The 25,475-nt window shown below is 41.6% G+C and overlaps 1 protein-coding gene across 1 annotated transcript in view; it reads right to left on the reverse strand.

The window, feature by feature from the left end:
- REC114 (REC114 meiotic recombination protein) overlaps positions 1-12,997 on the reverse strand; it is a gene marked incomplete at its 5' end in the record, with an annotated part of 155,332 nt that extends 142,335 nt beyond the window's left edge. The window contains 2 exons of the mRNA XM_084640355.1: positions 6,056-6,145; positions 12,818-12,997. Of these exons, the coding sequence (XP_084496481.1) occupies positions 6,056-6,145; positions 12,818-12,997 (270 nt within the window). The remainder of the gene's footprint in view (positions 1-6,055; positions 6,146-12,817) is intronic.
- Positions 12,998-25,475: the final 12,478 nt, after the last annotated feature.

The raw sequence follows: 25,475 nt of genomic DNA on the forward strand, positions 1-25,475 counted from the left end.
CAACAAAAAATCTTGAAAGCATACCCATTATCCACCTGAGATGGAGTGTCCACTCCACACAGGTGTGGAAAGGGTTAAGGTGGCCACCTAGACCTATTAACTCCACAGGTTGCACCTGGAGGAAGAGCCAAGGAGCAGGGAATTGATTGGAAGCAGGTTCAGCTGTGCAGGAATAGGCGGGGCCTATAAAACCCAGAAGCTAGAAGGGCAGTCATTCCCTGAGAAGAGGGAGGCATGTTTGGATGTTACAGAGATGTGTAGGCTGCAGTCACGCCCTGGGAAGTGGTTTGGAGCTGGTACACCCAGGGCAAGGAAGGAAACCAGGAGTTGTAGGAAGCAATCCAGGGACGGAGCACTGAGGGCTGGGAGAGGAAAGCCAGAACAACTGGAAAGAGGGTCCCTGGACTGGAACTTGAAATAGAGGGTGGGCCCGGGGTTTCCCTACCTGCCACTGGGGAAGTGGCACCAATGAACTGGAAGACTGCCTGAGTCACTGTGGGAGTAACAGAGAATTTGGAGAACAGTACTCCAGAATGGGGGAATGCTGACTGAATTGACCAGAGGGCTGAGTCATGAAGAGGACACTGCAGTTCCTGGAGTGGGAGAGGGACTGCAAATCAGAGAGTGTGATGGCATGAGACCACAGGATGGGGTGTTGGCCTCAAGAGCTAATCCCCAGTTTCCAGGAGGAGGCGCCATACCTGCAGTGAGTAGATTCAATTCTGTGAGAACACCAAAAGGCAAACTGATTAGTTCTTTGTGCATCTAACAGAAACACTGAAGTTGCAAGCAACCAATTACCCATTACAGCTGCAGGTGCTTTAATAATTCACTTTGAAGCATCCTCAAACATTTTCCAAAACATTGTTTTGGAAGTTATCATGAAGCCCAGGGATTCGCTTATTCTGGCCAGAGGAACCAACAATTCATTATTTTTCAAAGCATAAGATGTTACACAGGTCCAGTTGCTTTAAAATAGTTGATTTTGAATGTTAAACTACTTTTAAGTAAGTCCTTTTGGCAATAAATTTTTAAATTTCTAATTGCAAAATGGCAGGTAGACATTAATTCATTAAATATCACACTTCTGACTGTTCATGGACACAATTCTACAATTTGCAACAGGAATTGAGAATATGAATGGTTACCTAGCAGAAAAGGAAGAGTGATAGGATATGTGAAGATATAATTATTTTACAAATATTTTTGGCAGTGGTAGATCACAAAATACTCCCAGAAGTCATTCTTAGCACATAGATCATACACTTCATACATCTGTCAATTTTGTATCTTTTAATCAAAAGTCACATAGTACTAAGTGAAACGCCCTACAGAAATCTAAGTATATTACACACCAACACAAACACCTTTATCAACCAAACTTGTAGTCTCATCAAACTTGAACTCATCACTCTTCTATAGTAAACTGAGATGTAAATTCCATCTAAAATATAGAAGTTTTATGTTCAGACTTCAGTATTTAACTCTCATGTCTTGGTGGACTTTTTAAAAAAAAAAATCTATCCACAAAATTTTCAACATAAAAGTGAACACACCCACACACCACTGAAGAACAGTCTTGTTCTAACCTTTTATCACATTAAGAAAAATAGGAGGTATACAGAGTGAGCCATTTTCACTCTAATGTGCTGATTTAGCTGCATTTGGTTCCTTATTCCATTCTGGTTGAACATTTGTATAACATCAGTTGAACTCATTTTTTGTTTAAAACAGGCAAAACTGCCGTTTGAAATATTCTTACATCCCCTTTTTACCCAACTGTAACAAAGGAAATTTCTCCCCCCCCCCCATTTTTTAATGTAATCTATCAAATTCTCCTATTTTTGGCTCCGGCTCCTCAATCATTGCTGAAGCCAGAAAAATCTCATTAGAATTTGTCTCTACAGTGCTCTGCTGGACTTGTATAACAGTTTAGTCTATTGTTTGTTTAATGTTAGAGGACATGAAATTACATGATCAGTTGAATTAGAAATAAAAAAACAGAAAAATACAACAATTCAGGACTAGGAGCAGACATGCCAAACCCATGAAAAACACACAGAAATTGGACTTGAGTACTCCTTTTCTTTTTGCAAATACAGACTAACACGGCTGCTACTCTGAAACCTGTCATTATGCAAGGCACTGAATTTAGCCGTATGGAGTGGCTGATGAAGTGAGCTGTAGCTCACGAAAGCTTATGCTCAAATAAATTGGTTAGTCTCTAAGGTGCCACAAGTACTCCTTTTCTTTTTGCGAATACAGACTAACACGGCTGCTACTCTGAAACCTTTAAAGTAGTACTGAGTGTCAGCGAATGCAATGAGTAATACTAAATGAGCAGTATGGTAATAATAATTAAATAACTGCATTGACTTATTTTGTTTAGGAGAATCCATCCTCAACATACAAGGATTCTGAAGACTCTCCACCTTCAAGATCACCAATATTTTCTATAGTTTCAGAGTTATCTGCCAATGATAGCGTTTCATTCACATCATGTATGTCAAACAGCCACAGTATATTGCCTGTAGCAAAAAGAAAAAAAAATCTTCATCATCCAGAAACAACCACAGATAAATTTGTGATAAGAACCAGCAGATTACAAAAAGAGGTAATTGATGAAAAAATTGCCCGGTTTGTTGCAACAGACTCTCCTTTCCAAATAGTTGAGAGCACACACTTCATTAACATAGTTCAGTCACTAAGACCAGGATATAGTCCACCCAACAGAGCAGATGTCGCAAGCAAATTGCTGGATGAAAGTATATGAAAGAGAAATTGAGCAGTGTGCAAAAGGTCTAGAGGGTAAAATTGTTAACCTGAGTCTTGATGGGTGGAGCAGTGTCCGCAATGTTGTGGAGCAATGTCCACAGTTCTTATGTGACAACAGAAGAAGGGACTGTCTTCCTTACAGAAACAATTGATACATCAGGAAATGCGCACACAGCAGAATACTTACAAGAAGTAGCAGTAAAAGCTATAACAAACTGTGACAAAAAATTCAAATGTCTAGTATACAGCTTGGTCACAGACAACGCTGCAAATGTGTCCAAGATGAGAAGAAATTTAGAGAGTGAAGAGAGTCCCAAGTTAATAACATATGGTTGCAGTGCTCATTTGATGCACCACCTAGCCAAAGACTTCAGTGTTCCAGAAATAAAGGCTAATGTTGAAATTGCAAAATACTTCTGTAACAACCACTTTGCAGCAGCTGCTCTGAAGAAAGTGGGAGGAACCAAGCTAACTCTCCCATAAGACATGTGATGGAACTCAGTAGTGGACTGTTTTGAGCACTACATCAAGAACTGGCCTAAGCTGATGACAGTTTGTGAAGAAAATTGTGAAAAAAATAGCTGGCACTGTCACAGCCAAAGTTCTCAACACTGGGCTTAAAAGAAATGTTGAACACATGCTGAGTATCCTGAAGCCTATTTCTGTAGCCTTGAACAAAATGCAGGGAAACAGCTGCTTTATTGCTGATGCTGTTGAAATTTTGAAGGAACTGAGTGAGATCTTAAAAAGAGAAATATGCAATGACAGAGTTGAATTACAAGCATTTAAAAAAAACAAATGGGACAAGCACTATCTCTAGCTCATTTTCTTGCAAATATTCTCAGTACTTGGTACCAGGGTCAAATCTTAACTGCTGAAGAAGAGGAGTTGGCTATGACATGGACATCCAGCAATCACCCCTCCATAATGCCAACTATAATGAACTTCAGAGCTAAGGGAGAAATTGTTTGGGACCTGAAAAAGCAGGAAAACTTGTTTTTCTTTTCCAGATTATGAATAAACAGGAAAATGAAGGTGAAGACGACTGAGAGCCAATATTTTAAGTCGGCTGACATAGTAGATTTAATTTTTGTTTTTTAAATATTTCATTTAACTATTTTAGTTAAAAACAATTTTAACAAAAACAAACCTGATTTTAAAAAACTCAAATGTTTAACAAAATTCAAAAATTCATACGCTTGTTTTGTTAAAATACTATGTTTGCTGTTGAAGAAAAAAATCCAGAATACAAAATGTTGTTGTTTTAGTTAAATAAAGCAATTTAAATGTCTGTCTGGTGATGTTCTCCTCCTAATACAGCATGGCAAGAAAATCCTCCAAATATTAATGATTAACCTGTTAAATTGGAGATAGTTCACCTCCCAGTGACTTCATAAATTTCTGCTTCAATCTCCTTTGGTAAATGAAATAACCAAACAATCATTCATTTTCTGATATAGCTATAAAACTAATCTGAAAAGTTTTCAAAATAAATCACTTTTAGAAGGTACAAGCTACACAGTTTTAAAATGAAACCTACATCTATCTGAGTTGTGAAGAATATATATTAAGGTTATAACAACCAACAAGAATGCATTTTTATGTAGAAATCCATGATTAAATCAAGTCTTCCTGCCCAAATCCACCCTGTAACTCCTATAATCCTATGTTCTGTGATTCCTTAAGGTCCTCCTTAGACAAAAAAATAAGATTTTTCAAAAAGGTTCTAGAATCTAAATAAAGGCTGTTTTCTATGGCATTTAATTCAGGAAAATCAGACAAAACAGAAACTTATGTGGAACAGTACCAGTTGATGTTCTCCAGAAAGATGATACTGCAAACAAAAAATGTCATTTCAGTCTAAATAAAATTTGCAACATCCAGAATAGTTTGTGCAAGAATTGGAACACATCTTGATGACAAACCATAGAGGTATTTCCAGATCAACCATATTTAAGCCACAGAAGTTTAAGTGCAGCTGTTTAATCATTTTAATATTTGCTTATAATCTAGAGTAGATATTACACAACACAGAGAAAGCATCAAGAGGGAGGTTAAAAAAAACATTGGATTGTTTTAGCATGATACCCATTGTGTTAATACCATTTTTTAAAAATGTAAACATTAGTTTAGATTTTATAAGGTTGGTGTAGAAGTGTGGTCATTGTTGTAAAGACATTGGAAAGGGGAAACTTTTAGGGATGAGATCATTCAAGGTCTAAGGAGTAGTGTGAGAGAAAGCAAAGGTGCTTGTGAATGAACAATAAATAAGGGAAGCAGAATTAGTAGAACACAGAATACATAGTACATATGTGGGCCACTGCTGTGTAACTCTTTAAAGGTGAGGACAAGGAGTGTAAAACTGAAGCAAAACTGTACCAGCCAAATTTAAGCATCAAGGACATGGCAGATGTTAGATAAACATGTAGTTCCTTTCTAGAAGAGCATCTCACCCAGCAATGCTTTGGACCACAGGATTTCTATGGCAAAAATTCACCAAGCAGTGTTTCTACTCCATGTTGCTGCACAATCTAGAGCAGGATTTGGTCAGTTTTCTGCATACACTGAGCATACCTGATCCCAGTTCCCAGCACAGACCCAGGCAGTCATGTCTAAAGCTACCTACCAGGAGTTCTACAAGCCCCTCCTGGCACAGAACCGATTCGTTCTGGCTGAGACTCTGATGCTGGCTTCTCTGGAGTCATTGTGACTTTATTTAAATAATACAAGCTGGCTGGCTTGTAACCTAGGCTACAACACAACCAACTAAAAATTTCAAAGTCTACCCGTCTACACATGGTCGTAAGGTGTGTTTTAAACCATTTAAACTCCATTTAAAAACACAATTTCCCCACCCCCATCATTGAGGATGAACTCTAAAAGCCACTTAAACCATATTTTATGTAACTATTTTTCAATTACATTTTTACCTGATGTACTCAAATAGGTGAACTACACATGTGAAAGTATCCAGCATATTGCTGACAATGACATTCTTTGACACCAGTGGCACAGTTTCACCACACTTTTTAAATTTAGTTTATCAGCCACACAAAAAAAACACCACTATTCAATAAGGAAAGAAAAGTGCACTTTAAGTATTATATAGGTAAGTTCAGAGAACTTCTTCCATCCATGAGAATTTGCATGTGCTAAGTAAAATTGGTACAGATATCTTTCAGTAACAGACCTCATTAAATTGAGGAAGGACAAAAGACCCAAGATTGATTACTAACTTGAGTTGAGAAATGTATTTAAGTACATGAAACTGAAAACCTACCTGTACTGCCCGTCTTTGGGAAATAAAGAAATGGCCAGATACAACAATGGTGAGAATAAGATAGCCTGATTCTTCATTTGACTCCAAAACCTTTAAAAACACACACACAAGAGAGCAATCAATTATATACATGAAACCTGTATATCCCACTGCCAGTATAATGGGTTCAGGTAAAACCAAAGTTTTCACTCTTGGGTGCCAGAAGTTAGGCACCTAAAGAAGCTGCTTAGTTTTCAGTGATAGGGAGCACTCCACTCCTATTGATAACGATGGGAGTTGAGAAAGCTCACTGATTCTGAAAAGGATCTCTTATTTAGACACTAAAATATAGATTTAGATACCTAACTATAGGTAACCAAGTTTGAATTTTTCTCATCTGAAACTGTGGTTCTCAGCATTCTTGATACCACAAACCACTTGTGAAAGAGGGGAAAAAGATCAACCACTATTTTATTAATTTTAATATTTATGTTCAACAATTAATCATGATTTCATGAACAATTCAATCTAAAGCAGAAATGATGCATTTAGATATTTAAATACAGGGGTTGCTCCTCAATTTAATCAATTTTATGCAAGAAGTTAATGATAATACAAGTCAATCTTCAGCTGTACTGCTATTCAGTTCTAAAGTCCTTTGGAGTACTGACAAACTCTATAATAAGCAGAGCTGCAGTAAGCAAGATTCACACTGACTTTCTTCCCTTCAACCTTGAATCTCCTGTCATGCAAAGAGCTTGATAAGCTGTATAACATTTCTTTTCTTTCACATGAAAGGAAGTTAGACCAGTTGATTCACCCAGATTCTTTTAATAAAGTTTCAGCAACTATCATACTTCAAAGATTTGTATGGTTTATTTTTCAGGCAACCAATATTTATACCACCGATCTAGATTTCAGAATCTTAGAAATGTATGGATGGAAGGGATGACAAAAGGTCATCTAGTTCACCCTTTTATGCTATTACCAGCAGGAGAGTGGGGTGGGGGGAGAGAAAACCTTTTGTAGTGATAAACGCCCATTTTTTTCATGGTCTGTGTGTATAAAAACATCTTCTGTATTTTCCACAGTATGCATCCAATGAAACATCTTCTGTATTTTCCACAGTATGCATACAATGAAGTGAGCTGTAGCTCACGAAAGCTTATGCTCAAATAAATTGGTTAGTCTCTAAGGTGCCACAAGTACTCCTTTTCTTTTTGCAAATACAGACTAACACGGCTGTTACTCTGAAACCTTTTATGCTGAGGCAATTATACGTAGATAATCCCTTATAGGTGTTTGTCATTAGGTGTCTGTTCTTAAAAGCCCCCTAATGGAAGGGATGCCACAACCTCCCTTGGAAGCCTATTCCAGTATTTACCTATCTTTATAGTTAGAAAGTTTTTCCCAATATCTACCTAACTCTCCCTTGCTGCAGATTAAGCTTGTTACTACTTGTCCTACCTTCAGTTAGCATAGAAAACAATTGATTACAATCCTCTTTACAATAGCCCTTAACATATTTTTTATCAAGTCCCCTTTCAGTCTTCTATTCTCAAGACTAAATATGCCCAGATTTTTTAACCTTTCCTCACAGGTTAGGTTTTATAAACTTTTATGATTTTTGATGGACAAAATACTCCAGCAAATCTTTTTTTTATATTCAGATTGTTCTGAGCCCTCTCTTGCATTTAAATTTTGCCATTCTAAAAATGCCATACTGCTTCTGGGTTGGTTTTGCTTTCATCCTGCTAAATTATGAAATGTTTAGTACTTAAACTCCAATTTTCCAAGCTATAAAACTAAACATTTATGCAAGAATGAATATTAAATGCACACAGGAGATGGCCCTCCCTGTGAAGCCTGCTCAGTGCCATACAAAATAAAAAGAAAGACACAGTCCATTCCCACATAGTTTACATTCCCAGTGTATATTTAGGAAGATCATGAACAATATTTGGGGGGTAGCCGTGTTAGTCTGTATCCACAAAAACAACAAGGAGTCCGGTGGCACCTTACAGACTAACAGATTTATTTGAGCATAAGCTTTCGTGGGTAAAAACCCCACTTCTCCATGCATCTGAAGAAGTGGGGGTTTTACCCACAAAAGCTTATGCTCAAATAAATCTGTTAGTCTTTAAGGTGCCACCACACTCCTTGTTGTTTTCATGAACAATATAGACATTTGACAAAATTCTACTGTTCATGACTAGGTTTTCAGATCAATTGAAATAAAAAGAAAAGTAGTAGCTATTCCACTGACATTTTTTGTTCAAAAAGATTTACAGACATGTAAAAGGAAGGCTTAGGTCTCTTAAATTTCTCCCCCCCCCCCAGTTTAATACCTTTTTTGTTTATTTTAAATATATAGTTTGTAAAACAGTGTAAACAGCAAAATATTGGTTTATGAAATCACATCAGGTCTCCATATTCTTAATGACCATATGTAACACAAAACATAATTTGTGATTATGGTGAAGTTAACAGCACCATCAAACATGAAATTGTTTCCAAAGTATTCATTCCCTACATAGAATCATAGGGCTGGAAGGGATCTTGAGAGGTCATCTAGTCCAGTCCCCTGCACTCACGGCAGGAATAAGTATTATCTAGCCCTCCCCTGACAAGTATTTGTTTACCCTACTCTTAAAAATCTCCAATGATGGAGATTCCACAACCTCCCTAGGCAAATTATTCCAGTGTGTAACCACCCTGATACTTAGGAAGTTTTTTCCTAATGTCCAATCTAAATCCCCCTTGCTGCAATTTAAGACCATTGTTTCTTGTCCTAGCCTCAGAGGTTAAGAGAAAAATATTCTCCTTGTAATAACCTTTTATGTACTTGAAAACTGTTATGTCCCCCCTCCGTCTTCTCTTTTCCAGACTAACAAACTCAGTTTTTTCAATCTTCCCTCAGAGGTCATGCTTTCTAGACCTTTAATAATTTTTGTCGCTCTTCTCTGGACTCTCCAATTTGTCCATATCCTTCCTGAAATATGGTGCCCAGAACTGGACACAATACTCCCATTGAAGCCTAATAGTGTGGGGTAGAGCAGAAGAATTACTTCTTGTATCTTACTTACAACGCTCCTGCTAATACATCCAAGAATGATTGCTTTTTTTGCAACGATGTTACACTGTTGACTCCTGTTTAGCTTGTAGTCCACTATGACCCCCAGATCCCTTTCCGCAATACTCCTTCCTAGGCAGTCATTTCCCATTTTGTATGTGTGCAACTGATTGTTCCTTCCTAAGTAGAGTATTTGCATTTGTCCTTATTGAATTTCATCCTATTTACTTCAGACCATTTCTCCAGTTTGTCCAGATCATTCTGAATTATAATCCTAACCTCCAAAGCACCTGCAGCCCCTCCCATCTTGATATTGTCTGCAAACTTTATAAGTGTACTCTATGCCATCATTGATGAAGATATTGAACAGAACTGGACTCAGAACTGATCCCTGATCACCTCTCAGTAGTGTGGAATTCAACATGGGCTACTTCTAAGTTCATTCATTACACAGCTGAAGGCAGTACAAACTGCATACTGTGCAACAGAAATGAACACTGATACAAAAAAAATCATAATCAAATCTTAGTTCCATTAAATCTTAAGACTCTCAGTCAAGAGCTACTGTAGCTGCAGCTACCACATTTTGCCACACTTCATAGAATCATTGAATCATAGAATATCAGGGTTGGAAGGGACCTCAGGAGGTCATCTAGTCCAACCCCCTGCTCAAAGCAGGACCAATCCCCAATTAAATCATCCCAGCCAGGGCTTTGTCAAGTCTAACCTTAAAAACTTCTAAGGAAGGAGATTGGGGATCTTCAGACCACAAGAGATTTTACAAGGATAAATCATTGTACAAAGAGAACAACTAACAGTTCAGACAGCCCAAGTATCTTGACAGAGATAAACAACCCATCATTTCTTTTGTGCGTTTATTTACACCAATACAAAGTCAGCATAAATCATTACCATTCTGTTTTACTAGCCTTTTCCATACCCTTTCTACTGGTATAAATGACTGCTACCCAAAGTGCTGGGCAATGGACAATCCAGTCCAATAATTTTCATTTTAAATCATAAAAGGCTGTTTCAAATTATTTGTTAAGAGCACCCAGGGTACATGGGTGTACTGTCAAAGCCCCTATTTCTTTTCAAGGACAAGCCCCATTACATTTAATTTTACATATTAAGTAGAGCAATCATTCTATGTCCTTACTATTTATTTTAAATGTGAACATTTTTAAGGATAAAATCACCTAAATAGAACGAAATCCTTTGGGAATCTTGAGAGCCTAAAAAACTAATTTATTTTTGCTTTTAATGGAAAGGGTAAGCTTCCATCATTAAAAAATTCTTTTTAAAATTTTTCAAACCAGCAGAATAAAAAAGACTGTACAAAAGTCATGGAATAAACCAAACGTAAAAGATTATGTCTAAGAATGCATGCAAAGAGCAGAAAGATGCAACAGGAAGAGAGGTTTAACATCATGCAAGCCCAAACAATGTTCCTGCTAGTGTTTTGTACCAAGAAATGAACAGGTTGATCAAAGTTTAGGCCTGCCTATATACTTCCCAATTATCTCTTTCAAACTCCGATTTACTTCACTTTCAAGCAAGTCCAGTGCTCTCATTTTAGTTGCAAATTATTATGGCAGCATCAGTAGTAGCAACTGCATACTTAGGGATGCAGGTAGACATCCATTATGAATCCTACATTCAAGTCTCCTTCTCCTACCTTTTGATTGGACTAACTGATTTGAGTAGTGGTACAGAAGTGTTTGGTTTTGTTGGTTTCTCTTAAAAGAGATTTTGGTACATTCAGGACGTACAACACTAAGTACAAAATTAACCTGGGTTTTCAAGATATTCCTATGCAACACAATGGCAGTGTCCTATTAAATTTCTATCTAAATTTTCTTCACAGAATGATGGTTTAAAAACTTCAAGTTTCACATATTGGAGCACTTCAGCACTGCTGAAGCTGTCTGTTGGGAAGCCTAGTCACAGAGGCAACCCAGAAGAGGTACCCTCTAGCTCTGCACCTCAGTAATGCCAAATCCAAGTATTCAAATCATAGGTCATGATTTGCGGAAGGTCTAGGTTGGGTATTAGGAAAAACTATTTCATGAAGAGGGTGGTGAAGCACTGGAATGGGTTACCAAGGAAGGTGGTGGAATCTCCATCCTTAGAGGTTTTTAAGGCCCGGCTTGACAAAGCATTGCCTGGGAGGGATAATTTAGTTGGGGTTGGTCCTGCTTTGAGCAGGGGGTTGGACTAGATGACCTCCTGAGGTCTCTTCCAACCCTAATCTTCTATGATTCTATGATGATCATGGTTGGCTTTAACAATAAGACATGTAGAGTTTTTTTGTTTTCCTTCTCGCTTTTGCCCTTTTAGGCGTTTGTGCTTTCAACCTTATCTCCACAACCATGAAGGCTAGAATTTTTGTGGATTTTTTTTTTTAATAAAAGCTGAGATTCTAGCATATTCATGTAACTCTAAAAGCTTTGAGAAAGTAACCCAATATCATAAAACTCATGATAAAAAAAAATCACAAGAGTTGGAGAGACTGGCAAAGATCCCTAGTATTATGATTCATTATTTGTATCGCAGTAGCACCTAGGAGTCCCAGTCATAGACCAGGGCCCCATCATGCTTAGCTTGTACAAACAGAACAACTTCAAGTCCCAGCTCTAAAAAGCTTATGAGTCGGGCCCTACCAAATTCATGGTCCATTTTGGTCAATTTCATAGCCAGTGGGTTTTAAAATTAGTTAATTTCATCTTTTCAGATCTTTACATCTGAAATTTCATATGCTGTAACCATGGGGGTCCCTCCCAACCCAAAAGGTGGACAGGGTGAAAGGGTCGCAAGGTTATTATAGGGAGGTTGTGGGATTATCACCCTTACTTCTGCCTTGCTGATGGCAGAGAAACTGTCTTCAGAGCTGAGCAGCCGGAGAGGAAGTTTGCTGGCCAGGCATCCTGCTCTAAAGCCAGCGCCACCGCCAGTGCCAAAGTGAAAGTCATATGATATGGGGTGTGGGTTACCATATGTTCGGTCACCCCGGCACTCTCCTGCCAGCACTGGAAGGTGACAGCTCACCTCGAGCCGCAGAGCTTCCTGCAGCTGGGGAAGATCCCAGAGGTGGGTCTGACCCACACCAGGAACAGCCCTTGAAGGGGAAGAGGAAGTCTGGTCCCTCCCCATCCCCAGCCAGGACTAACAGCAGCTGGAACTCAGGGTAGGAGCCCCTGGCTGGGCACCAGCTTTCATGAGGGAGATCAGATTTCATGGTCCATTTCACATTTTTCCTGTGAATTAGGTAGGGCCCTACTTATAATCTAAAACGCCTTATCCTTATTTCCTACCCACCACCATGTCCTCTGCAGATTTCTCTCTCCCACACTTCATGTCCATCCTGTTGCTTCCCATTCAAGTTGGAAACATCCATAAAGTCAGTGGGTAACAAATACTGTTTAATTTTAAGATATGTTTAAATGCAGTTTATGGGATGTGACAAAGGACCACAAAGCGAGGGTGTGAGGAAGACTCGGCAGCTACAGCGCACAGACTGAGGGTATACAAGAGACTAGGGGGTCCAGAGAGGCTGGGGCACGGAGTGAGGGTACGCAGGAGAGGAGGCGGGGCCCCGCTGGGGCGGACACACGGGCGTCTGGGGGCAAGTACTGAGGCTGCCGGGAATCAGGGCAGTGACGGTGAGTGCAGCTCCACGCGGGACACCCAGCGCACAAACCAGGCCTCACCTTCCAGGAGGCCGAAGCTCCCATCCCGCAGGGAGGGGCTCCCGGGGAGACAAAGCGTCCGTAGCGCTTGAGCGGCCAAGTCTCGGTGCCGGAACACGGGAGCGTCCCAGCCGGCTCCGAGACAGAGCCTGAAACCTTCCGCCCCAGCCAGACACGGCCGCCCTCGGCCGCAGCCGCCATTCCACCGCTAAGGGCGATAACGACTGCGCCACAGGAGGGCACCCGGACGCCAATCACGAGGTGAGAAGTAGACGGCAGCCAATGGGGTGGCGTCCTCTCTTTCCCGCTCGAGCCTTCCCTGCCCAAAGCCGACCGACCCAGCGCAAAGTCCTAAAGCGCGCGGGGCGAGGTGTCCAGAGACTGCACCCTGCTGGCGGGGGCAGAGACAGCAGCGTGCCCTTCCCTCAGAGTCCCCGGTCCCTTCCCTCTCTTAGATCCCCTCACTCCCCTCATCCCAGCTAGCCCCATTCTCTGGCTTCATCTGTTGCCTACATCGCCTCAGCACCTCCCCCTCCTCGGACCCTGTCATAAATATAAAGGGAAGGGTAAACACCTTTAAAATCCCTCCTGGCCAGAGGAAAAATCCTCTCACCTGTAAAGGGTTAAGAAGCTGGCACCTGACCAAAATGACCAATGAGGAGACAAGATACTATCAAAAGCTGGGAGGAGGGAGAAAAACAGAGGGTCTGTGTCTGTCTGTGTGATGCTTTTGCTGGGGACAGAACAGGAATGGAGTCTTAGAATTTAGTAAGTAATCTAGCTAGATATGCGTTAGATTATGATTTCTTTAAATGGTTGAGAAATTAAGCTGTGCTGAATAGAATGGATATTCCTGTCTGTTTCAGAGTAACAGCCCTGTTAGTCTGTATTCGCAAAAAGAAAAGGACTACTTGTGGCACCTTAGAGACTAACCAATTTATTTGAGCATAAGCTTTCGTGAGCTACAGCTCACTTCAGATCCGATGAAGTGAGCTGTAGCTCACGAAACCTTATGCTCAAATAAATTGGTTAGTCTCTAAGGTGCCACAAGTACTCCTTTTCTTATTCCTGTCTGTGTCTCTTTTTGTAACTTAAGGTTTTGCCGAGAGGGATTCTCTATGTTTTGAATCTAATTACCTGTAAGGTATTTATCATCCTGATTTTACAGAGGTGATTCTTTTTACTTCTATTAAAATCCTTCTTTTCAGAAACTGAATGCTTTTTCTTTCTTCTTAAGATCCAAAGGTTTGGGTCTGTGGTCACCTATGCAAATTGGTGAAGATTTTTACTAAACCTTCCCCAGGAAGTGGGGTGCAAGGGTTGGGAGGATTTTGGGGGGAAAGACGTTTCCAAATAACGCTTTCCTAATAAATAAACCCAGATGGACTTCCACTACCACCACCAAACGTTTAAGGGCAAAGGGTAAAATAGTTTGTACCTTGGGGAAGTTTTAACCTAAGCTGATAAAAATAAGCTTAGGAGGTTTTCATGCAGGTCCCACAACTGTACCCTAGAGTTCAGAGTGGGGAAGGAACCTTGATAGACCCTGTCATTCCCCATTCACGTCTTATAGAATCATAGAAGATTAGGGTTGGAAGAGACCTCAGGAGGGCATCTAGTCCAACCCACTGCTCAAAGCAGGACTAGCCCCAAGTAAATCATCCCTCCCAGCCAATGCTTTGTCAAGCTGGGCCTTAAAAACCTCTAAGGATGGAGATTCCACCACCTTCCTTGGTAACCCATTCCAGTGCTTCACCACCCTCCCAGTGAAATAGTGTTTCTCAATATCCAACCTAGACCTCCCCCCACACTGCAATTTGACACCAGTGCTTTTTGTTCTGCCACCACTGAGAACAGCCCAGCTCCATCCTCTTTGGAACCTCCATTCAGGTAGTTGAAAGCAGCTATCAAATCCCCCCTCACTCTTCTCTTCTGCAGACTAAATAACCCCAGTTCCTTCAGCCTCTCCTCATAAATCATGTGCCCTAGCCCCCTAATCATTTTCATTGCCCTGTGCTGAATTCTCTCCAATTTGTCCACATCCCTTCTGTAGCGAGGGGACCAAAAATGGACGCAGTACTCCAGGTGTGGCCTCACCAGTGCCGAACAGAGGGGAATAATCACTTCCCTCAATCTGCTGGCAATGCTTCTACTAATACAGCCCAATATGCCATTGGCCTTCTTGGCAACAAGGGCACACTGCTGACTCATATCCAGTTTCTCATCCACTGTAACCCCTAGGTCCTTTTCTGCAGAACTGCTGCTCAGCCAGTCGGTCCCCAGCCTGCAGCGGTGTATGGCATTGTTCCTTCCTAAGTGCAGGACTTTACACTTGTCCTTGTTGAACCTCAGATTTCTTTTGGCCCAATCCTCCAATTTGTCTAGGTCATGCAGGACCCTATCCCTATCCTCCAGCTTATCTACCTCTCCCCATAGTTTAGTGTCATCTGCGAATTTGCTGAGGGTGCAATTAATCCCATCATCCAGACCATCAATAAGGATGTTGAAGAAAACTGGCCCCAGGACCAACCCCTGGGGCACTCCACTTGATACCAGCTGCCAACTAGACATCAAGCTGTTGATCACTACCCGTTGAGCCCAACTATCTAGCCAGCTTTCTATTCACCTTATAGTCCATTCGTCCAATCCATATTTTTTTAACTTGCTGGCAAGAATACTGTGGGAGATTGTATCAAAAGTTTTGCTAAAGTCAAGGAACAACACGTCCACCGCTTTTCCCATATCCACAGAGACACTTATCTTGTCATAGAAGGCAATCAGGTTGGTCAGACATGACTTGCCCTTGGTGAATCCCTGTTGACTGTTCCTGATCATCTTTCTCTCCTCCAAGTGCTTCAAAATGGATTCCTTGAGGACCTGCTCCATGATTTTGCCGGAGACTGAAGTGAGACCTTTTTTAAAAGATGGGAACTACATTTGCCTTTTTCCAATCATCCAGAACTTCCCCCAGTCACCACGAATTTTCAAAGATAATGGCCAATGGCTCTGCAATCCCATCAGCCAACTCCCTCAGCACCCTTGGATGCATTAGATCTGGACCCCTGGACTTGTGTATGTCCAGCTTTTCTAAATAATCCTTAACCTGTTCTTTCATCACTGAGGGCTGCTCACCTCCTACCCATACTGTGTTTCCCAGTGCAGCAGTCTAGGAGCTGACCTTGTCTGTGAAGACCGAGGCAAAAAAAGTATCGAGTACTTCAGCTTTTTTCATGTCATCTGTCACTATGTTGCCTCCCCCATTCAGTAAGGGCCCCACACTTTCCCTGACCACCTTCTTGTTGCTAACATACCTGTAGAAACCCTTCTTATTACTCTTCTCATCCCCTTGCTAGCTGCAACTCCAACTGTGCTTTGGCCTTCCTGATTACACCCCTGCATGCTCTAGCAATATTTTTAAACTGCTCCCTAGTCAAATTTCCAAATTTCCACTTCTTTTAAGCTTCCTTTTTGAGTTAAAGCTCACTGAAGATTTCACTGTTAAGCCAAACTGGTTGCCTGCCATATTTGCTATTCTTTCTGCACTTTGGGATGGTTTGTTCCTGCACCCTTAATAAGGCTTCTTTAAAAATACAGCCAGCTCTCCTGGACTCCTTTCCCACTCATATTAGCTTTCCAGGGGATCCTGCCCATCAGTTTCCTAAGGGTGTCCAAGTCTGCTTTTCTGAAGTCCAGGGTCCCTATTTTGCTACTGTCCTTTCTTCCTTTTGTCGGGTTCCTGAACTCAACCATCTCATGGTCACTACTGCCAAGGTTGCCACCCACTTCTACTTCCTCTACCAATTCTTCCCTGTTTGTAAGTAGCAGGTCAAGAGGAGCACGGCCCCTAGTCGATTCCTCCATCACTTGTGCCAGGAAGTTGTCCCCAACACTCTCCAAAAACTTCCTGGATTGTCTGTGCATTGCTGTATTACTCTCCCAGCAGATGTCAGGGTGATTGAAGTCCCCCTGTAGTGAGGTTGAGACTCACCGGCGTAGCACCTCCTGCTAGAGCCCCTAGTGAGAACTGAATGAGTTGCTGGGATCAACTGCAAGCAAAACCACCCCTTACAGGAGTGGTTGTTTACTATGCAGAGATACTATCTGTGGAACTCACCCCATACAAATCCTAGATTATGTTAACAAGGTAATAAATTGGTGACGAATGCTCTTCCAATTCCAAATATCATATGACAGAAAAACAGATGGTTTGCATTGGACACAGAATGTTTCTTAGTATGTCCTGCTTCTGCTATGCCCTGGGACCTTGCCTTCATTGGCATGCTAAAGCTAATGAGGGTAGCTAGCATTGACAAGTGCAAGTGAAGGGCACATGGCACGCACAAGCCAAGGTCACATGCCACACACATGCCAAGGGCTTATGCTCATACACTTGGCAAATATTAGACAGTAGATCAAATGAAGAATGGAAAAGATTTCATTTGTCTTCATCATCATTGTTGCGCTGACAGATGGGAATCAAAGAAAAACGTAATCTAGATCAAACTTTTAGTCTAAATTTTTTTTCTTCTGAGCCTTACTCTCCACCATTTCCCACTGGTGTCATTTCAGCTGGAAGCTCCAAAAAACACCAACAGAAAACTGATCGTGAGTCAGACAGGGATTTGTGGCTATTGAAATCTGGATAGACAAAAAAATCATAAATAAATTAATTATTAGTCGTTGTTTTTTGTTCTGATTTACTGTGATGAAATTTGTACAAGGTACCATCTTTATTAAGTAAACTCCTGTTTTAAGGAACCACCCCAAAGCATTCCCCAATGTACTGAATACAGTTCTGCTTCCCCTTTATGACAAGATGGTCTCCATTAAGCAACTGATTTTTGTAAGTCTGTTGCAAGGTTTCATAATATCTTTATATTCACAGGTGGCCCAAAATGTTTGGGAATTGTTAGGAAAAGTAATGGGACTCATCATTGCTGTCATTTTGAGCAAAAACTATCAGATGCTACTCTTTTGGCTAATGATTTGTGTGGCTGCTAGCAAAGTGTGAAGCATGAAACATTGTGAAAAAACACTAAAGTATTGACTTGGCCCTGCTTTCTGACACTCATGGTTGGCACTCATGGTTGTGACCCATTCCAGACAGTGTGACAGGAGCTTTATAAAGTAAAATGTTGTAGTTATTATTTTAGGTCCAGATTGTGCTCTTGCCTGAGTGTTCAAAGGAGAGAATGGGCACAAGGGTCCTCTTTTCCCTCTTTACCTCTCTGGGACAGAAACCAGTCATAATGAGAGTCTTTGCACTCCCAAAATTAAAATGATAGAATTTTACACTCATTTTGTATTCACTTTGCAAAGGTCTAATTGACTACGCAAGGTTCAGAGCAATGAAAAATCAGGCCCAGTAAGCATAAGGACTATGCCAAGGTTATGTTTCCGGTATCAACTACACAAAAATGAGGAGGATAGTTAAACAGAAATTAAAGGGTACAGTGCCAAAAGTGAAATCTCTCCAAGCTGTGTGGAAACTTTTTAAAGACACCATAATAGAGGCTCAACTTAAATGTATACCCCAAATTAAAAAACATTAGTAAGAGAACCAAAAAAGAGCCACTGTGGCTAAACAACAAAGTAAAAGAAGCAGTGAGAGGCAAAAGGGCATCCTTTAAAAAGTGGAAATTAAATCCTAGTGAGGAAAATAGAAAGGAGCATAAACACTGGCAAATGAAGTGTAAAAATACAATTAGGAGGGTCAAAAAAGAACTTGAGGAACAGTTAGTCAAAGATTCAAAAAGTAATAGCAAAAAAAATTTTAAGTACATCAGAAGCAGGAAGCCTGCTAAACAACCAGTGGGGCCACTGGATGATCGAGGTGCTAAAGGAGCACTCAAGGATGATAAGGCCATTGTAGAGAATGTGAGGGAGATTCCCAAACCTGAGCCATTCTTTTCAGGTGACAGATCTGAGGAACAGTCCCAGATTGAGTTATCATTAGAAGAGGTTTTGGAACAAATTGATAAATTAAACCTCAATTAGTCACCAGGACCTAGATGGTATTCATTCAAGAGTTCTGAAGGAACTTAAATGTGAAATTGCAGAACTACTAACTGTAGCCTGTAACCTACCATTTAAATCAGCTTCTGTACCAGATGACTGGAGGATAGCTAATGTGATGCCAATTTTTTAAAAGGGCTCCAGAGGTGATCATGGCAATTATAGGCCTGTAAACCTGATTTCAGTACTGGGCAAACTGGTTGAAATTATAATAAAAAACAATATTGTCAGACATATAGATGAACATAATTTGTTAAGGAAAAGTCAACATGATTTTAGTGAAGGGAAATCATGCCTCACCAGTCTACTAGAATTCTTTGAGGGGGTCAACAAGCATGTGGCCAAGGGGATTCAGTGGATATAGTGTACTTAGATTATCAGAAAGCCTTTGACAAGGTCCCTCACAAAAGTGATTGCCCCACTCCTGGGGAAAAGGGATAAAAGCAGCCTGGGAGAGGGTTACTGCTGGGGAAAGGATGAGTGGGGAAAGCAGCCTTAGCTGTGGCCATGCCCCAATCAGGGCCCAGCTGGCCCTTATAAGAGAGCAGTGGGCCAGGAGCAGAGAGTCTCCCTCTAGCTGAGGAGGGAGATGGACCTAGCTCTCTGAGTGCTAAAGGGTACTGGAGTGAAGCAGGGCTGGGGAAAGGCCAGAGGAGCTCCGGAGCGCCGGGCCGGCAATTCCCCAGGCTGCAGGGCCTTGTACAAGGCCCCTGGAGGTACTCAGTTGCAGGGGAAGGCAGTAGGTCAAAACCTCCCTTGCCTATGATGACTGGCTTGTACAGACTGCAGTCGGCCACAGTGAAAGGGGGCTAGATGGTGATTGGCAGTAGCCCATAGGCTGAGGCAAGTTGGGGGTTCCCCAGGGAGAGGAGACCCAGGAAGCGTTAGGGGTACTGCAAGGGGGCAACACCCCAGGTAAAAGGGCACCGGGGTCCGGGAGGGACACCAGCAGAAGGCGCTCCAGAGCTGGTGAAAGAGCTAATTCCTGGAGGACCAGCGGGAGGCGCCGCTGGGTGAGTCTGCGCCCCGCTACAGCTCTTACACAAAGTAAGCTGCCATGGGATAAGAGGGAAGGTGATCTTGTGGACTGGTAACTGATTAAAAGATAGGAAACAAAGGGTAGGTATAAATGGTCTGTTCTCAGAATAGAGAGAGGTGTATAGTCGTGTCCCCTAGGGGTCTGTTCTGGGACCAGTCCCATTCAACATATTCATAAATGATCTGGAAAAAGGGGTAAAAAGTGAGGTGGCAAAATTTGCAGATGATACAAAGCTACTAAAGATAGCAAAGACCCAGGCAGACTGCGAAGAGCTACAAAAGCATCTCTCAAAACCAGGTGACTGGGCAACAAAACGGCAGATGAAATTTAATATTGATAAATGTAAAGTAATGTATATTAGAAAGCATAATCCCAACTATACATATAAAATGATGGGGGTCTAAATTAGCTGTTACCACTCAAGAAAGAGATCTTGGAGTCATTGTGGATAGTTCTCTGAAAACATCCACTCAATGTGCAGAGGCAGTCAAAAAGCGAACAGAATGCTGGGAATAATTAAGAAAGGGATAGATAATAGGACATAAAATATCATGTTGCCTCTATATAAATCCATGGTATGCCCACATCCTGAATACTGTGTGCAGATGTGGTTGCCCCATCTCAAAAAAGATATATTGGAAAAGGTTCAGAAAAGGGCAATAAAAATGATTAGGAGTATGGAATGGCTTCCGTATGAGGAGATATTAATAAGACTGGGACTTTTCAGCTTGGAAAAGAGACAGCTAAGGGGATATATTATTGAGGTCAATAAAATCATGACTGGTGTAGAGAAAGTAGATAAGGAGGTGGTGTTTACTACTTCTCCTAACACAAGAACTAGGGGTCACCAAATGAAATTAATGGGCAGCAGGTTTAAAACAAATTAAAGGAAGTATTTCTTCACACAATGCGCGGTCAACCTGTGGAACTCCTTGCCAGAGGATGTTGTGAAGGCCAAGACCATAACAGGGTTAAAAAAAGAACTAGATTAATTCATGGAGGATAGGTCTATCAATGACTATTAGCCAGGATGGGCAGGAATGGTGTCCCTAGCCTCTGTTTGCCTGAAGTTGGGAATGAGCGACAGGGGATGGATCACTTGATGATTACCTGTTCTGTTCATTCCCTCTGGGGCACCTGGCACTGGCCAGTGTCGGAAGACAGGATACTGGGCTAGATGGACCTTTAGTCTGACCCAGTAGGGCAGAGCTGGCCAGGTACAGAGGAGCATTGTCTCCAAGGATATCACAGCACCCACACTGTGCCCCTGGGACCAGTGAGAAGCATTTTGTACCTGCTTCAGGAAGTATGTCTTTTGGAACTTATGTGAGGCTGTGGCTATAAATCACAATCCAGCCCTTATTGTTTTACTATTAATCTGTGTGAAATGTGGAAGCTACAGATCTTAAGGATTTGCTGGAAGCTTTTTTCAGTTACAGTTCTCATGAGGTTTACGGTCTCCGAATTTCATTTCCAATTTCATTTTCTAACAAATACAAAAAGCTCAAGAGAAGTTGGGGAGGTTTATGTTGGATATTAGGCAAAAATTTTTCACTAGGAGGGTGGTGAGACACTGGAATGCGTTACCTAGGGAGGTGGTAGAATCTCCTTCCTTAGAAGTTTTTAAGGTCAGGCTTGACAAAGCCCTGGCTGGGATGATTTAATTGGGGATTGGTCCTGCTTTGAGCAGGGGGTTGGACTAGATGACCTCCTGAGGTCCCTTCCAACCCTGATATTCTATGATTCTAAGTTCATTCAAAACTTCCTATTTTTGCCTAGTTTTCACCGAAGGCCTTACATTTGTCCTTGGTTCAATTAAAGGTCTGTAAACATCAGCAAAACTAAGTAGATCATCCTCAACTTCCCATTTTGCAATGAAATCTGAAACCAAGTGAAATGGTTTTGGGTTTCATTATGAACGGTTCACCCAGTTCTCATTCTAAGCTCCAGGGCTCTGTGTGAGTTATTAGTGCAGCTGACTTCTGTACTTCCTGGCACAGCCACTGCTCTAACAGTCTCTTCTGACCAAGGATTGTAAAGCACTTTGGGATATCACTGTAAGTAGGAAATGCACTACATTTAAAAACCAATTCTATTTTAGTTTTATGGTGCCTGTGCTTAGCTAACATTGGATTGTATATCTTGGTAATAAAATAGAAAATTGCATACATGCGCGCTTTCTCTCTCTCTCTGTGCTCTTGGTTTTATATAATCCTCTGAGCAGCCTAAATTTTCTCTCTTTTTTTTTTTTTAAAAGAGTGATAGTACAGTGACTCATAGTAATGCTTTGCACTTCTATCCATTTCACTTATAGGATTTACCTATCATCAACCTCTAGGCTCACTACGCATCAGCCATCCAAGGTCATTGACAGGGCTGTGATAGGGGCTGCAGTCTCTGTCCAGAGAGATTTTTGGGAATCTGTGCTAATAAAGTGAGCTGGGGTGCCACTCTTAAACCACCTCCTCAAGTAACCCGCTCAGAACAATCCTGAATAAACAGCCTTAAAACATTTTACAAAGTTAAGTGTTTGGGTTTTTTGCCCATTTCACAGATGGGGAAACTCGGGCGTAAAGAAGTTAAATGACTTGACACGGTCACACAGAAGGTCAGTGACAGAACAGGAATACATGTCTCCTGATTGTCAGTTACCTTCTCTAACCAACAGACACATTGCTTTTCATGAGTGAAAGGGAAATTTCAAAAAGATTTTTGCCAGCAGATTTCATCCTGCTCCTGTCAAATGACCAGAGTTGACCTGTAAACTTAGGACTTTCACATTATTTTCCTCTGTGGTTTCCAAGCATGTCAGAGAAATAAAGAGTGTGAGAGTGAGCATATATCAAATGCATTTTTCTTCAGTGCAACAAAAACTGTTGTGGAAAGTGGTTTGTCTGCAACATTTTCTAGTGTCTGATTGTTTTGCAAGAAAGAATTCTGACAGACATGCTCAATGTTCCCATAAAAGAAGGAAGGAAGATAAAAATCTCAGTTTGCATCTCAATTTTTTAACAAAACCAAAAAAGACCAAATGTTACTTTGGAAGAAACAGAGCTGAAGCAAGAGCAGCTGTGAAATCAGATGCTTCTATCAAATTTTATTTTAAAAAAATTCTGTTTTGAATTTGATGCCCATGAAATGGAAGACCTAAATTGCAGCAGCTAGAGCTAGAGCCGTAGTATGGGTAGAGGATATGCAAACTTCCCCACCCTCACAGCTTTGCCAGTGCACTTCACTCCTAAGCTGAAGTGCCCATGACTGTTCCAGACATGAAACCCTCACACAGCTCTGCTGCTGTACATCAGCCTTGAACCTACAGTACCCCCAGGCCTCTCAGAGGTTTCTGAGGGCTTGGGGCAAAATGCAAAACTGAGGACCCTCCCACTCAAACTTCTAAACAAATTATCACTGAGGGGAGGCCTGACAGGAGGATGTTGGAGAGCAAGCCCACTTCACACTCACTCTGAAGCAATGGCTCCTGTCCCATGGGGCTGGGCCTAGATCCCCACTCCAGACATTGCGACCTGGCGCACAGGGTTGCAGCACCAATCTGGTTTGGCCTGGCCACCCTTCCATCATGACAGCAGGCCAGCAAGGCCAAAACGGTGTGGCTCTCTGATCCCACAGTCCTGGTTGTGATGCCACATGGTTTGGGGACCTTCTCAAACAGGGGACGTGGGTGAAACTGCCCTTTTTGTCACACCTCCATCCCCAGGTGGCCCTGAGTATTGCTTACTATTCTGGTTGTGAGGCACCACTTCCACATATATCTCTGCTAGTGGACCTCAGGGAAGATTTCATCACTCCCTGCTGTTCCAGCCCTGAGTGTCCCCTGAACAGAGACTACCAGCGTGTCACTGACTCTGTGGTCTGACATGTGGTTACATGAAGATTATCGAACTCCAGTCTGTCTTCTATACTAAGTAGGATTTGAACCCAGAGGAAAAGGCTAGTTCATTAAGCCCCTGATCTCCCAGCTCCTGACAACGCTGACTTTCCTGGAACATTGCACCATTATTTCTATAGCTAGAGGATAAACGTGTGTGAAATTGGTTAAAATGCAATTCTTGCAAAAGGCTACTGAGGCTGCCAATTTTAAACTACAAAAAGAGGAGAGAGAAAAAAGTGTCTGGTAGGTGAAATTGACAAATTCACATTTCATCAGAGATATGGTGGCAAATCCGTAGCCACCTAGGACTTCACCATTGTCACTGTGCTGCACACTGTGGCTGCTTGGAACTTCACAGAGACAGCAGTGGTAGAAGTCAAATCCTCCTGCTACAAAAGCACAGGAACCTAGCAGTGAGAATCCCCGTGAGCTAGAAGAGCATAAATATATTAGGGGATGTAGCCTAGGGGAGATGAGGGTGAAACTAAAAGCATTTTTTTACTATGCTGTGATTTTGCAGAGTTTTACATTATTTTATATCCCATATCTGCAGTTTTCAAATTTCTTGAGTGTAGGGGCCCAAAATTATTTCCCTCCCCAGTCAAAATTGTGTGTATCATTCTATACCAGCCCCCTCCAGTCTTGCAAGTGACTGTGGCTCACCTTTGTCTGGGGAGTTGCTTTGGCAGCTGCAATGTGGCCTGGGTGTACCTCTTCCCTTGTGCATTTAAAAAACAAAACAAAAGCAGCTATAATCTGCAAAAGAAAAGGAGTACTTGTGGCACCTTAGAGACTAACAAATTTATTTGACCATAAGCTTTCGTGAAAGCTTATGCTCAAATAAATTTGTTAGTCTCTAAGGTGCCACAAGTACTCCTTTTCTTTTTGCGAATACAGACTAACACGGCTGCTACTCTGAAACCAGCTATAATCTGGTGCATTTCAAAAGCCAAACAGGCTCTTTAAGATGTAGGAATAAATGTCAACTTTGGTAAGAATGATTTAGGTAGATGGGGATAGATTACAAATATCTCTTACATATTATGTCACAGTTCCTGGGCTAACTGCACATCTGACCCCTCCGGGTCCTCAGAATTCACCTGCTGCAGGGCTCAGGCCTCCAGCCATATCGCTATGGTGGCACCGTGGAATCAGGTGATTCTCCCCCTCTCAGATCAGGCTTTGGGTTGCAGTCTGTAGGTGCTAACTCTTATTACCTCAGCAGGCCTGACATCTTTAGCACCCATAGTTTGTTTTTTTTTTTCCCCTCCAGAAGAAACAACAGTGGTAACCAGTCACCAGACAGCTTTCTTAAAGCAAGCTATTATTTATTTAGAACAAAAGCATTTAAGAGAAAACAAATCTTAAAACAATAAACAGCCTGCATGCTAGCCTGTCTTTCCATAAGGCTTACCATTCCCTGTAACTGGGGAGAGAGCCAACTCTTTCAGACTTCTCCACAGAGTTCTATCTCTGTGTCAACTTGTCCTCCTGACAGCCCCTGACAATTCACTCTCTCCTCTGCTGCAAATGGCTTTTTAACTGTTTAGTGTTCTTTGGATCTCTTTATTCCCAGCATTGGCAGAACAGCTGTGTCACTTTAGCTTGGAGCCTGGAAATATGCCGTTGTCTTGTAATTGCCACCCATGTTTGTTGGAAGGGTTGCTTATCTATAGCTCTTGTGTTGCTTTCCTGCTTGCTTTTCCCACAGCCCCTTATTAGGTTACAATATTTGA

Source organism: Lepidochelys olivacea (genome assembly GCF_965140295.1).
Source record: "Lepidochelys olivacea isolate rLepOli2 genome assembly, chromosome: 10".
Classification (NCBI taxonomy): domain Eukaryota; kingdom Metazoa; phylum Chordata; order Testudines; family Cheloniidae; genus Lepidochelys; species Lepidochelys olivacea.